Source organism: Paramormyrops kingsleyae, chromosome 20 (assembly GCF_048594095.1).
Source record: "Paramormyrops kingsleyae isolate MSU_618 chromosome 20, PKINGS_0.4, whole genome shotgun sequence".
Taxonomy (NCBI): domain Eukaryota; kingdom Metazoa; phylum Chordata; class Actinopteri; order Osteoglossiformes; family Mormyridae; genus Paramormyrops; species Paramormyrops kingsleyae.
The window spans coordinates 12772180-12787085 of NC_132816.1; the positions used below are offsets into that span (position 1 = coordinate 12772180).

At 49.8% G+C, this 14906-nt stretch overlaps 1 protein-coding gene across 7 annotated transcripts in view; it reads right to left on the bottom strand.

Moving 5' to 3' along the window:
• Positions 1 to 14906, bottom strand: part of zmiz1a (zinc finger, MIZ-type containing 1a) — a 112891-nt gene that overhangs the window by 42396 nt on the left and 55589 nt on the right. For all 7 annotated transcript variants that reach the window (XM_072703794.1, XM_072703797.1, XM_072703800.1 and 4 more), the window contains one exon: positions 807 to 926. In XM_072703794.1, coding sequence (XP_072559895.1) covers positions 807 to 875 — 69 coding nt within the window. In that variant the 5' untranslated portion in view covers positions 876 to 926. The remainder of the gene's footprint in view (positions 1 to 806; positions 927 to 14906) is intronic.

Genomic DNA, 14906 nt, shown 5'->3' on the forward strand with positions numbered 1-14906 from the left:
CTCTCAGCATTACTGCTGGAAGGCTGAACAGCCGCAGGCATTGGGGGACTGGATCCCTCTCCTTGTGTCTGTGCCTAAATCCAACTGAAGCACCTTTTTCCCTTAAACCCACGTCACAAAAGCTGTTTGGGAAGACGCCCCAAAACAGCATTCCTGACACAACTGGGGGAAAATACCTGCAGACACAGAGATGGTGATGTGGGGTATATTTATTTTAATTTTTTATGCCGAGAATGAGACAACACGCATAGTGATATGTGGCGATACGCCTTTAAAAGGACATAGCTCCTCCAGAGTGAGAAACACAGCTGGCCTATCAGGTGATCGGGGGGCGGGGCTAAGAGCCGTCTCCCCGGGTTATGTGTGCACTCTCATTTGATTCTGCCTGTGCCTCTTCCTGTTATAAATGGGCCCCAGGAGGGTGAGGGCATCCAGAGCCCGCCTGAATGAGCCCCCTACCCTTTTTATGGCTATAATCGAAGAAGCTAAGAGGCTAACTTATTAGAGTTAGCGTTATTTACCGGGGTGGAGGGGCGGGAGGGGGCACAGCCCATGTGATGATGCCGAAAGGCTGATCTCATCAAACTGTCTAAAGCCTTCATTATCCGACCATCAGACTGTTTAATTAACCAGCCCCATTCTGGCTCTGGCTTAAAAAATTGTATTTGCATTAAATCCATGTCAGAATATAAACCCAGACTGGCAAATAAGATAAAATGACACCATTTCCCAAATCTCCGTGGGGTGCCATAAACCCCCTCCCTGACCACAGAAGTCACGTGACCAGCAGTACAAGGTCCTCTTACCTGTTTAATGCACAGCAGCCGGTCGTTGGTCTGCTGTATGTGCCTGTCCATCGACGGAATCGAGTTCATTTTGATTGTCCCGCCTTGGTCTCTACCTGAAAGCCATTAAACTCCCGTGCTCTGAAAGAGAGAGAGAGAGAGAGAGAGAGAGAGAGACTGTTAGCTGAGGAACCCTCTCATGATGTTGCTCCAGGGCAACAGCTCGCAATTAGACACCATCGATCCCGTTCCCCTCGATGACACTCTCGACAGGTCCGATCAGGGCCCGGTGACACCGTCCAGGGAAGGTGACCATGATGGCGGATGGGGGGGGGGGGGGGGGGGAGGGTGGAATCTCGCCCCTCCTGCAGCTTTACGAGTCGACAGCCTCACGGCCGCTGTACAGGGCCAGAGACTCAGAGACTCCCCTCCACCCCGGACGCAAGACATCCTGCACGCGTACACGCCCACGAGATTCGGCGAGAGCAAACGTGCCAAAAAAAAAAAAAAAAAGACTGATTCACGACGGCCCGTCGAGTCAGATCCGGTCGCAGGCTCCATATTTCCCGCGCTAACAATAAGGTTACGAGCGCCACCCGTGCCGCAACATCATCGCGAGTAAAAACTACGGCAACCCTGCGTCCAGGGTTATCAATTCCGCCTTGGCGCCCTGATTTACCGCCGCATTCTGCGTCAAATAAATATCGCCGAATGCGGCCTGCCGGTAATTTACGGGCTCCTGCGGCTTTAAGCCGACAGGCTTCTGAATTAATAGGTAGAAATTGAAGAGCAACCCCCCCACTGCCAAGCCTCTGTATTTATTGCCATCACACGGTGACAAATTCCAGAACAGAGCGCGTCGCTGAGAATCCCACGTACGCTGCCATTGGAGACTGCTGCTCGGCAATGATAATGCTCACTTAGGTCTGCCGCTGGATTGGACAGGGGTAAGTAATCTATTCCACTTTGCTGCAAAAGAGCTTTTGTGTCACCCCTTGGCACTGCCCCCCCCCCCCCCCCGTCACCACACACACCCCCCACCCCTGTCCTCACCCAGCTCAAAGCACATGTATGCTTGCGTGATTAAATACAAAAGCATCACATCACGTCAACCCCGATAAAATCCACTGACTTTCATGTTCTAGAAGGGATGGACACAAACAGACGTTAATAGGTCCCTTCAGAGCATTTCCAGGCATTAGGTATGAAAAGTGATTCATTCAGAAATATCTCAAACAGGGTTTTAATACAAAACAATAAGGCTGATAGCAAGAACAAAAATGATTTTTGCTTTTTATTCGCCAAAATGGGGTGAAGAGTGAGTAAATGTACAGGAGGGGTGTGAGAGTGTTTTGTGGAGAGTGGCCACGAGGTGGGTGAGTGAGCAGGGGGCTCCAGCAGGGGGCTCTCTCCCCTTCCGAAGGCTTGTACGCACGGACATGTCGGTGTCACTTTAAGCCGCTACAAGCCCAACAAATCCTGAGCAGCTTCCTCACGGTCGAGACGCGTGGTGCCTGTCTGACCTTGTGCTTATTGATAAAGCACTGCCGCTCCCCCCCCACCCTGGCCACACCTCCCGGCTGTGAGGCGGACCTTCTCCGCGGTGGCCTGCACTGCAGCTTGTACCCCCCCACTGTTTGAGTCTTTAACACATATCTGAAGGGCATAACAAACAGAGCTGGGGGGGCCACAGCGGATATTAATCAGTCGCCGAGCTTCTCCTTCATCGCGGAGGCGGGATTTCCTCGCATGGCGAAGCGCTGGGATCCTCACGTGCTCCAAACCGGCCCGGGCCGCTTACATCATCCGGGATTAATGGGCTGCAGACGCGGGGCAGACATTACACAACGACTGACGACATGCGATGGGGAGCAGCGGCGGAGGAGCGCTAAGCAGGCTGGGCGGGTATCAGAGAGACACGGCACGCCCCAGAGTCACGCCAAGGGTAACGGCAGTGACGAGGCCCACGCCCCAAAAAGCGAACCACAGGGACACCGCAGTCGTGCCCCCTTACTGGGGGGGCTTGGTGTACCCAAACAATGCAGATCCTCTAGGAGCAGCAGAGGAGTCATTACGGGAGACGGGGGGGGGGGGGCAGACCCCTGAACATAAACACCCCCTCCTTCCAGAAGCGTCACCTGCCTCTCCAGGGTCATTAACGAGGCACATTTAAAGTGCTCACACTAAACGATCCGGCTGCCCCACCCCTAGCAGTCCCTACCCTCCCTCCCGCCACTCACCATCGCCCTCCAGTGGCTGCCATCGTGCCTCATCCTCCTCTTCCTCCACAGGTAAAGAGCCAGGGTGACGACTTGATAACAGAAACACGCAAAAATGCATGTACCCCCCCGTGGACAACCCCGCCCTTGTGCTGCCACCCCTGGACATGGTTCAGAGGGCCAATACATCAACACTGGGTTTGGAATAATCTGGCTTCAGTTTCGCATCCCGTTGCGGGGGGGGGCATTTCAAGGCCGCCACAAGAGGTCACCAGTTACGTAGACGGCCGACGTGTGGATCACATGACAGCCAGGAGCAGCCTAACGATGGGGGGAATATTGGTTTTTTTGAAACCGTATAGCAGAAGCAGGACCAAATTGGCGTAAAGATCTAGGACTTGGGTGAAAGTTTCCCCCGAAGCATTAAAGCCAGTGCGCGAGCTTTATTTACAGTGCGGCGCTACAGTGCGGCTGCAGGTGCAGCAGCCGGGAGCCTGGGAAGTGGCCAAGCACCAAGGACAAAGCGGCACTTGTTATGCGGGGAGGCGGGGGCCAGTGAATGTGTCCTGCCCCGCTGCCCATTGTCGCCGCGCACAATGTGCCGTAATCCCCGGCAGGCTCCATACGGCTCTGGCACCGGCTATACATGCGGCTAGCACCCCCCCCCCCCTCCACACAGACACACACACACACACCAGCAGCCTTCCTGACTAAACAGGCGCAAGGGTGGATCTTTTATTCAATGCGGTCAGGGCTGCCAATGCAAGCAAGACGCTGGTGGTCATGTCACTGATGGCGGGGGGGGGGGGGGGACTCAAGCCCGCCTCCACATCTGCCTGCACGCAGATCCACACATGCACAGGCTCCCGTCTCGAGCCCCTCATTTTATTTCTCCTGAGACTTTGCACGAGGTGGGGGGGGGGGGGCTGAGCCTGTTGGAGGAGCGTTGCCTCCACTCCAGCCGGGCGGGGGCCCGTCAGCGGGGGCATGAGACAAAAGCAGAGGAGGTCGTCCGTTTTACTGGTGTGTCCTCCCTCCCCCCCGGACCACCGAGCCTTGCCAAGACACAGGAGCACATGCTGCCCACTAAAGCGCCGCTGAGCCTGGCACCGTTTGCCCCATGAGCGACACCCTGAATCGATCAATCAACTAATCAAACGAGGCCGACGCCCACACGTGTTTACTAAGAGGCGCAAACCCACACGCTGCTGGGAAGCCCCAAAAGCAGAGATGAAGCCAGAAATGGTCGCCCATGCTTATAACCCCCACCACGATAGAGATATCAGGGGTCTGCGTCTGTGTGTGTGTGTGTGTGTGTGTGTGTGTGTGGGGGGGGGGGGGGGGGGGGGGGGGCACTGTGTCACATTACATTGCATGTCTGTTTTAACTTTCCCCTTCATCTGTGTCCTGAGATCAACACGAGTTGTGGAAAATGGGGGCAGGGGGGCGCAAAAAGGCCGAGGATGGAGCAGAAGAGCTGGGGTTCGGCTTGGTTCAGGTGGAGGGTCCCCTCAGCCTCCCCCCCTCCCTCCCAAAGCAGAGCGGAGGCAACAGGATACCACCAGCTGCACCCTGTCCCTCCCCCCCCCGTGCGATGCCATTGTTTCCATTACAGGAAAGTGAGAGCTTGCCCCCCACAGGCCGGCTCCCTCAGCTTCTTGAAAAATGATGGGAAACAGCCCCCTTGACAAGAGGAGGGGCATGTGTACCTACACCTGTGAGTGCAGGAGAGAGGGGGGGGGGCTGCAGCGGCTCCATTTTAGAAACAATCAGGCTGCAAGGGACTCTGGGAAGTGAGTGACTTGGCTGCTTAATCTACATTTACTAATTAGCTGCCAATTCAACAGGTTCTGGGGGGAAGGGGAGGGGTGGTATAAGGGATCAATTGTGGGGCTGTGGGTGGGGAGGGGGGGCATTTGAGGCAGAGCGCCGCCCACGGTGCGAGGGGAGCCTGATTTAAAGCCCCAACCACACAGGCTGCTGTAAATCTCCCCACAAATCTTCCTTATCGGGACATAGGGAGGGGCTGGGGTTGGTGGGGGGGGGCTTGTGATGAATTCCAGGCAGCAGACAGGCCGTCACCCCGCCTCGCCCGTCCCGCTCCACTCTCCCCTCTCTAATTTGCCGGGGATCGCCGAATGCCATGTTTTGATTGCCCCTGTGTAAATGAATCAGGAAAGATTTCATCTTGCCACCAGGAGCTGTGAGGAATACAAATGGCCGTCGGAGAGAGCGCCCCCCGGGGGAAGTAGCTAGGAGGCGCGACGGCTCCTTAATGCGCGCGGCGGGACGGCGGTGAGCACCGCCACAGCTGTCAGGCTAGTGAGAGTTCGGCCATGTTTAAACCCACCCTTCAGTCACACGCCATCTCTTTTCGCACTATTACTGCACAATTTGCACAATCGTTCTCCTGTTTCCTGTTTTTATTACATTTTCCCGTATTCTCTTACTATTTTATTTACTGAAGCATTATATTGCATTATATTATCGATGAATTGTTTTACTAATATGTACAACATGCACAAAAGGCAAATGAAGGATTCTTGATTTTTATTCGCCCTTGAGGTAGTACGTTTTAATGCTTTTTGTTTTATACCCGCATTTTAATTATGCTTAAAACTACACCTTAATCAGACAGTGTTGCACTTCTTTTGGCTTATGTGTGCATTTTGTTTATGTTTAAAAGCATCTCATTTGAAATCTCATAGGATTATACTGCTTTTGGCTTAGATGTGCATCTTACCACACTGTAATCACAGTATAATGGTGCTATTGGTCTTGCTATTGGTCTATATATATATATATATATATATGTATATATATAAAACCTCCTGAGACCCAAGAAAAAAAGGGTCCTTCAATTTTAGGTTATTTGTCTTTGGGGGAAATATTTTATTTTTATTTTTAATTTCACAGCATGTCCTCTTTAGTGTACAACAGGAATAAATATGTTTCCTTACATCAGTGAAAAGATAGATGCAAAAAAAAAAATGTCCACTACAATGGACATAAATGAATGGGTGGGGTCTCAGGAGGATATATACACATACATACATACATACATACATACACACACATACACACATAACTACACTGCAATCACACAGCGTTACACTAATTTTGGTTTATACATGCACTTGTCTTACAGGTCTTACGGTGCTTTTAGTTTAAATGTTTACAGCCACACACCAATCAGACGTCAGCTGTATATAAACGTGGCGTCTCATTCCACAAGAGCCTTTCGAAGCATGAAGCTAGACTGCTTCCATTTCACCAGACTGAGGCTGGATGGCAGTACAAACGACAGCAGATCCGTCAGGTGCCCGACGCGACATGGAGCAAGCAAGCGCCAATGGTATGCAGTGGCTCTGGGACAGTTTTCCGTAAAGGGCTGGGCAATTAATAAAATCTTAATTTCAATTATGATAGATTTTTTTGCTTCCAATGATTACGAAAAAACAAAATAATTGAGATAAACCATTGTGATGCATTTCGTTTCACAATTACGCTCCTGTTTTGTCTTGTGTTATAAACCCAACGTACCCCTTTCCGGCCCCTTATTATTTGTTTCTTATATTTAGAGTTCAAGGAAATCCACTGTTAAAAGACAGGTATTTTTTTAAAAGTTCAATAAACGCATGGTTTTTCCAAAGTCACAACATTGACTCGAATAATCGCGATTATGATTTTTGCCATAATCGAGCAGCCCTACTGTGTACTCTGGCACCACTGCTGACAAGTTAGGGTTAGCTGGGTCAACTAACATCAGAAATGGACATTCCTTATTGGTTCTGATGGGGAACCACGTCCAATCACAGGGGACTGGGTGATACAACCAATTGGGGTTTAGAGCCCCTGCTGGTGTACGTGGCTCATACTCAAGGTTCAAGGGGGGGAACGCTGATGTCACCACCACCATTGCCCACGCGGGTGTCACCCCGGACAGGTTTCCTTTGGGTACACCAGTCTCCTCCAGCACCGCTACGCTGCCCGTAGTGCGTATTTGTGTCTGTGTGTCCCTAGTGATGGAGCAGCATCCAGGCAGCCCCCTGGGGAAAAAAACTACACCATCACAGAGACGCCGTGCCGGATAAGGAAGAGACATCCAGGGAAAGCGAAAGGATGGATGAAAACACACTCTGCATGTACCGCTTCATTAAAACAATTAACCATTGATTGCGTATCACTCACGTTGTAAAAGATTACATGAATATATACATTTTATTGACCGTGCATAATATTGCACTTATTGTTAGGTAAGCTTAAAAAAAATGCATTGATAGGATTTTTGTGCAGAAGCCCCCAGATGTGAGTGACGGGGGGGGGGGGGGGGGGCAGCATAAATGTGCGCATGCGGGCGCCTTTCCAGACAAGCTGTTAGTGGCCTCTCTGAAGCAATGCTTTGCTGATCAGGAAAGCTGAGATATTCCTTGTCCTACTGTTCCAGGGCCCCAAACTGCTGAACCATCAGTAATTACACCCCCTCTCCCCCCTCCTCCCCCGCAGGTCATGAATCTCACTCTGTGAGGCCGGCAAGGAGTCCGCCCCGGTCCGAAGCGGCAGGGACCGCCCAGCCGGAGACAAGGCGGGGGCTTGTGCGAGCCCGTGATAAACACCCGTTTAATAAACCCCCCTATGATTAAAATGACTGTCGGCTTCTCCGAGTGCCTACCGATTTTTAGCACAGCTGATATCCAAATCCAACCCCCCCAAACACCAGGTTAATAATATATTAAAATTAAAAAACCGATGGGATGAGAGTGGAATACACCGGGATGAAAACGCGAGGTTAACGGCACACTCCGACACCGCCAGCCCCAAAGCCCGGAAAGATAATTACCGAAGACACCAGCAGGCAGACAGGCAGTTACCCAATTAAAATGATTAATTAATACCAATAAAGAAATTCTGCCTTTAAAAATACCATCTATAATTACAATGCCCCCACCCCTCCCGGCCGTCCAACCGAGTGTATGATGGCAAATTTGGATTGAAAAAGCTGGTTTCTCCAGTGTTTGGGGGGGGGGGGGGGCATCAACTCTAATGAGATCAGTGAATAATGGATTGAGAGTAACCTCACGCTTAAGACGCGCTTCAGACGCTGTGGCTGGTTTTTTCAATAGGAAATACACAAATCCCATCAATGACGACCGTAACCCCTACCCAGCCTAACCTTAGCCATAAGTAACCAAATATAAGAGTTTTGACATTTGGTCCGCACAATGTAATATATACATAACCCACTGACACACACACACACACACACACACACACAGGTGCCAGAGCTATGGAAACCGCCAGACATGCAGACGGCCCAAAGCACAGAGGACACACACACGTTCCTCCTGGGGAGCGCTGTCATTCTACACCAGACCCGCCCCCACACACGCCACCCCCTCCGCCCCCGCGCACGTCACCCCCCCCGACACATTTTGATGCAGCTGCTGCTCCTCATTCATGATTTAAACCCCAAAAACTGGGTATAAGGATGACTTTCCGTACAGCGCAGTGCAAGGCTGGGCTCCAGCTTAATGTATGAGGTTGGAGGGGGCAGGACTTAGACAGGGAAGGGGGAGGGAGAATATTTCCCTGTTGATCTCAGGACACAGATGGAGGGGAAAGTTAAAACAGCCAGCACGCCCTGGCTGAGATTTTCACATTTGATGGCAGAATCGGTCGTCCGCAGTCCGGTGGACCGACTCAGACACGCACACTGTCGCCCCCAAACCGGAACAGAGGAGCGTTTCATTGGGGGGGGGGGAGGGGTGTCGACGTGGTGGGCTGTACCTTGTTGCGACGGATTAAGTTTTAAATCAGTGTTGCTGAAACATCACTGCGTATTTCCCATTCCCTGAACGCCTCCCCCCCCCCCCCCTGCATCTGAGGCATGGAGCAAGCTTGGCGAACAAAAGGCTGAGTCCAAACAGCAGGGGGGGGGGGGGGGCGCAAACATAGTGACCTGAGAGACCCCATGAAACCAAGCAGTATCATTAATCATTGTCTATGTCCACCCCACCCGTAACACCCTCGCCACCCGTCTCCCCCCCCCCCCCCCAGCCGGAAAATCCGCATCCTGCTCCACAGACCTGGCGCTGACACTCCCACTCGGCCGGAGTAGGCGGGGGCCTTCAGTGAGAGCCCACCCACCCTCCCTCGTACATCTACAGAGAGGCATTCTCTCATAGGTTTAAAAGAGGCAAGTAAGTTTAAAATGAAATAAAAAAAATAAAGATTCCAAAATCAGCATGGCGAGCGGCCGCATCTCGGGCATTCTCTGCGGCGATGCAGCCGTGCCGTAAAGGTCAGCCGTCGGTAATATGTTTTAGCCTCTCAGATACCGATATAGTGCAATGCGGCAGGTAAACCAATTACTATCTGACATGAGTGGCCATGATGAAAAGCCCCCCCCCCGCACCACCCCCCCCCCCAGTGGCCAGTTTCCCTATTATTATCCGTGTGTCTTATTTCCCTCCTAGAAAGGCACCTTGTCCCCAATTCCCAGAGCGTCTGTAAAAGCACTTATCATTAGCACGGTGCTCTATCACGGTGCCCCCCCCCCAGCTGGGGCTCGTACCCATGTTCGCTTCCGGATGCTTCTGAACTGTGCCACCCATGCCACAGCAACACCAATATGCACCGATTTAAAGAGGCTTGTTGGCACCCATTATAAAGTTTCCCGTTTACGTTCCTCTGCGCTCACTTGTCGGCTATTATTCAAGACATTTCTTATTGATTCATAAGAGACTCAGGATGTTTTTTCATAAGGCACCTTTTTACCTCTCTTACCCATACATTACACCTTGATAAAAATGACCATTCTACAATAACGTAATTGAATTGTTTTGACTGCTATACTCTGACCATAAATACGAAATGCTAGAATAGCTACATATATAAATATAATATTTATTTTGATTCTGTAATACGACACCTTTTCAAACAGATGCCCCCCCCCCCCAGGAAAAGCACTTTCGGATTCAGTAAGCCGTTTCCGTACCGTCTGGATTACACGCTTTTCCGTCGTACCCCATTCTCCAGCCGAAAAGCAGCCCCTCGGCCTCAGATGGCTGTCGCCATGGCAACCGTGTTCATTCACTACTCGCGAGTAATGAAGACAATGTGTTTTCCATTTAGATGAGTTTTTAAACCAAAAGATATGGAGAGTCCGGCTTAACAACTCTTTCATTACCAGAAGAGAAATAGGTTTTCCTGCCTGAACTGGGGTCTTGTATCTTCAAACGGATCAGGAAGACGAGCGACATTAGGAGGTAATATTTGCGTATTTTTGTATATACATTTTCGTATTACTCTGAGCTAATAAAGTGTGAAAAAGGGATGGCTGCGTCTAGGTTTTACTGCGGCGACACAGCCCGTGGATAACACGACGTTTTATTCCGCGCATATTTCAAAATAATTTCAATTTAACTGCTGAAGGGCCACTCGAACCCGTTAATTGAATTACGCTGCTAAATAGAGTGCAGCTGATTATACTTTGCAAGGCACAATTATTTAATGCAGGCATATAGCATGTTTAGAAGAAATGGTATAAAATGTCTCAGGGTTTGAGCACGATGCTATGCGTTCCGAGTGCAAGTCAGAGGCAAATAAGCAAACGCTATAGACAGCTCTCCGAGGTTCACACAGAAATGAAGGCTTTACATCGGGAAGCTGACATGACCTACATGCTTTTAAAAAGCACCATCCTTTTTATTAACCTGACAAACGGACTACTATACTGCTAGAATCGCTTTATAGCTAAAGTAGTAAAATGACTTGAACCAGGGTTGCCAACTCTCACACACCTGACGTGACACACACTGTCTGTCCCTGACTCTCATGCAAGAAATGTTACCGCAAAACTATATTATTCTATTATAAACCTAAAATTAGCTACATCAAAAGCACTGGTGTAGTTTGCAAACCCTACACGCTATTAACAAGGTAATAAAGCTGTTACATACATGTAAATGCGTGTGCATGTGTCTGCAGACTTGTCCCGTCCTCAAGCCAGCCAGCCGACCAAAGTTGACAACCCGCTTGACCTCAAGCTTATATTTTAATGGAATGAGCGCATTCCTCCAGCATAAAGTTTCTGAACCCTAAATGCAACAGGTGGCCCGATAAATTAATTAAGCGACGCAACACTTAACTGTCACATCATTTGTTTAAGGACACACCTGTAACAGCCCAGTACAGTAAAGTACAGTAAAGTACATTCGCCCATACTGAGCTTGGGGAAGGAGGGACATCATTATTAACAAGCAGCGTTTGTGTTTGAAGGGACTGGTTTTGGAATTCATGTGTGTTCACATGGAAACGGTACATTGGAGATGCCTGCAGTCTCCAGGTCATACTTTCTGTTCTCACAAAAACCTGGGGCCCGTGTTGCTAACGAACACAGACGCTGGAAAATGAGCGAGGAGGAGGAGGAGGAGGAGAGGGGCCGAGGCAGGGCCGCCGAAAAAGAAAAAAAAAAACAGGCAGAGAATGGAAACTGTTTAGCGTGTTTACAGTGGAAACACTGAGTCTGGCAGATTTTTCCTCGAGTCCCTTTTCCACTGTTTATAGAGAGCAGTGTGCACCAGTGCTTCCTGAAAAGAAAGCCAACTTTCTAAGTCCAGGCTGCATCCAGCTTTTACAAATCAGCACACAGGAAACATTATGTTTTGAATTTTCATTTTCCATCAGCCCGAGCCTTCTCCCGCGAAGACAAAGGGAGACCGATACCTCCGGAAAAAATTTCATCAAATATGAGAATAATGAAAACCCAAAATCAGGGTGGTCTCCATAGATACGCAGTACTGAGGCTGTGTTGTCAAAGAAATGGTTTCCCTGTCCATTGGAACACAGACACTGGCGTGTTTTGCTGCTCAGTGAGGTGCATGTTCTTTCCCGTCATTATCGCTGACGGAACAAGGCTTCACGCCTCAGGAGAAGTACGGGATCCACAGGAGGCGTGCGGGCAGAGGGTTCACTGGGGGCAGTCCAGGCCTGACTCCCATGCATTGATTACCCATTCTGAGCTGTACTGCTCCCACTGACACTTAACGCCCAGGCTGAACTCAAGGGGCCATGAGCTGTGTTACGTGAGCTGTGTAACCGACATTAACCAACCCCACTGGCAAGCTGAGGGCGCCGCTGGTCACCGATTGCACATGCAGCCTCGGCTGGGAAAGCAGCCATGTGCTCTACAGCGCCACCTGCAGGCAACTGCAAGTCAAGCATCCGAACCCACAATCACATTACGGACAAAAACTACTTCATTACCAAAACCAGAGCAGATCCTCATTCATCCTGCGACACATTAACTAGCCACTAGCACAAAAAAAAGCTATTTTCCTGTATAACTGTCACACACAAGAAGGAAAAAACACTACGGTTTCAGATTACCTCTTCCTGTCTGGAAAAATGGCCTCAAAACTAGCCTGCCGTAACAGGGGAAACACGAAACTCACTTACGCTAATTGTATAAACACATGAAATTATTAGTGGAGTATAAAAGGTGTACTTGGACACAGACAAGTTTACACCACAACCAGGTTGAAGCACATTAGCTGCTTCAAAGGGCCCAAGCTAATTTGAAAAATCCATTTCACGCACGTTTGACGTTAGCACAAGCGCGATGGTGCCAGTTGGTGAAAGAGGAAACGGATGCCATTTGCTGTATTTGAAGGGATTACCGGTTTTTAACGAAAATGGCTTTTGTTTACTAAGTAAGACTACAACAACACAAGTCATGTCCACCTCCGCTCCAGGGCCCGCTGTGAGAGCTCCGGGTTCTCCGTAAACGGCGTCACTCTGCAGGAGAACAGCGTCACGAGTGTGAAAACACAAGCCATTCGGTCCAAGTCCCGCCCACATTTCAGCGTGGGTCCTGACACGCCTTATCTTCAGGGGGGAAAGAAGGCAGAAAAATAATCATTCCTGTTACATACAGATTTGACCCGATAAGCACACGAGTTCATACAGCGGTACGTCAAACAACCAGCCTGGAATTTCTTCACGAGAGGAGGTCACAGGTCGCCTGTAGCCTGCCGTGGCTCTTTAAGGTCCTAAGTAGAGAAAACGAGCTGGTCATAAATTGTAAAACAGATAGCAATTACCAGTCTTTTATTTGTCCTGGTAGGGAATCTGCTGTTAATCTAATTTTCTCTTTCTACTTCTCACTTGGCATGTAAAATATAAGTACTGCTAGCCCTGCCATGTGCAAGCCGGTATTTTTTATTCATTTAATTTATTTCACGACGCAAAGCTATCAACGTGTCCTAGATGTCTGAGGCTAACCGGACAGCTTTCTGCGTTCAGATCACTGTTTGTTATGGTCACCGCATAAGCTTAATGTCACCCGATTCTTCAACATTTCTCCGGCGTCCAATAAATATTTGGCGTCCCTTAAAGAGGAGCTTGGGGGTCTGGGGGGGGGGGCATGACAAAATAGCAGTGCGTCTTGTGATCTGGCCTTAATCGAAACCAGGGCGGGGGGCAGAGCATCAGGGAGGCGGTTTTATTTTGGAAATTAAATTCCACTTCAGCCTGGTGATTTCGATCTAAGCCGTTAGCAAGAAATTAATGCTCTTCGAAATGCGCCATTTTAACAGGAATGCGGAGAACCTCCATGCGTGGGGAGGGGGGGGGGGGGGACAACCCCTGATGGAGAGCATGGCTTGCTATCACAAAGGACCACGTGCACGGGGGGAGAGAGATGGACACCTCCTTAAAGGTTAGGGGGAAAAGTGCAGATGAAGGAGGCGGCGTCGGGCGGGAGAATGTTGATTAATGCGATGCTGCCTCCCTACCCTCCCTCCACACAATATGGGGGCCGGCTGGACCCTTGTAGGGACCACCAGGTGAGAGGCATTCATTATTTACTGGTTCCAGAGAGAGTCACCAGCCCGCACCAGAAACATTCCCCCGTCGTCGAGGGCAGGGAGATGATGGAGGAGGCAGTGTGTGGGTAGTGCCGGCGGAGGTGAGGGGGTGCGGTGGTGGGATTGTCAAGATCAGCCAAGATAAGAGGCCATTTTTGAGGAGGTACAACTCTTTCTCCCGCGCCTCCCCCCAAACAGACAGCTGTGCTGCTTCTGGCGTGACAAGGAAAATTATCCACTTACCCAGAGAGTGTGTGACTGGTGGGAAGGATCGGGGGGTGGGGGGGTGGGCACAAGAGCGGTTCTGGACCATCCTGGGGAATAGGGGCAACTTCCAAGAATCCAGAAACAAGCGTTGGTGGCAAAAAAATTAAAAGAATGAATAAACAAACAAACAAACAAACAAATAAATAAATAGAGAGGAATCCCAGAGTACGCAAAATGTGCGTGCGCGCTCATGCGAATGTGTCGCCCGTGCCAGCTGTATTAATTAGCCTGGAATTATTTACCACCAATAAAGCGCTTGGTGAAATAAGCAGGCCATGATGCAATCTGCGACACAATGGAAGTAACACAGAACCCAGCGATGGGCTGATTAACGCTGCAAAATTATTACTTATGGAATAATGCGTAGCTTAATGATGGAAGATTTGACAGGATGGGAATCAAGGCAAGCTAATTTACAGCCAGTGTTTACAACCCACTTAAGTTCTTTGTTTCCAAACACCAAGCCAGTGTCTTCATTATCGCAGGAGCCAGTATTGGGATCAATCTTTCAAAACAATATCACCCGGCGATTAATTTAGAAAAATAATGATCGCTCGTTTAACCGCGCTCACTCATCGATGATATTGAACACTGGCGGAAAACCGCAGACAATTTGACTTGATTAAAAGGAACAAAGGACCCTTTGTAGCAAGGAAGCTGTGATTCGTGCATTTTCCAGACTCTGGTTTATAGCTTTATATGGACAGCTGATGTTACGACCTTTTGTTCACAATGCGGGGCCACTGATGTTGCGATAAGGCAGATAA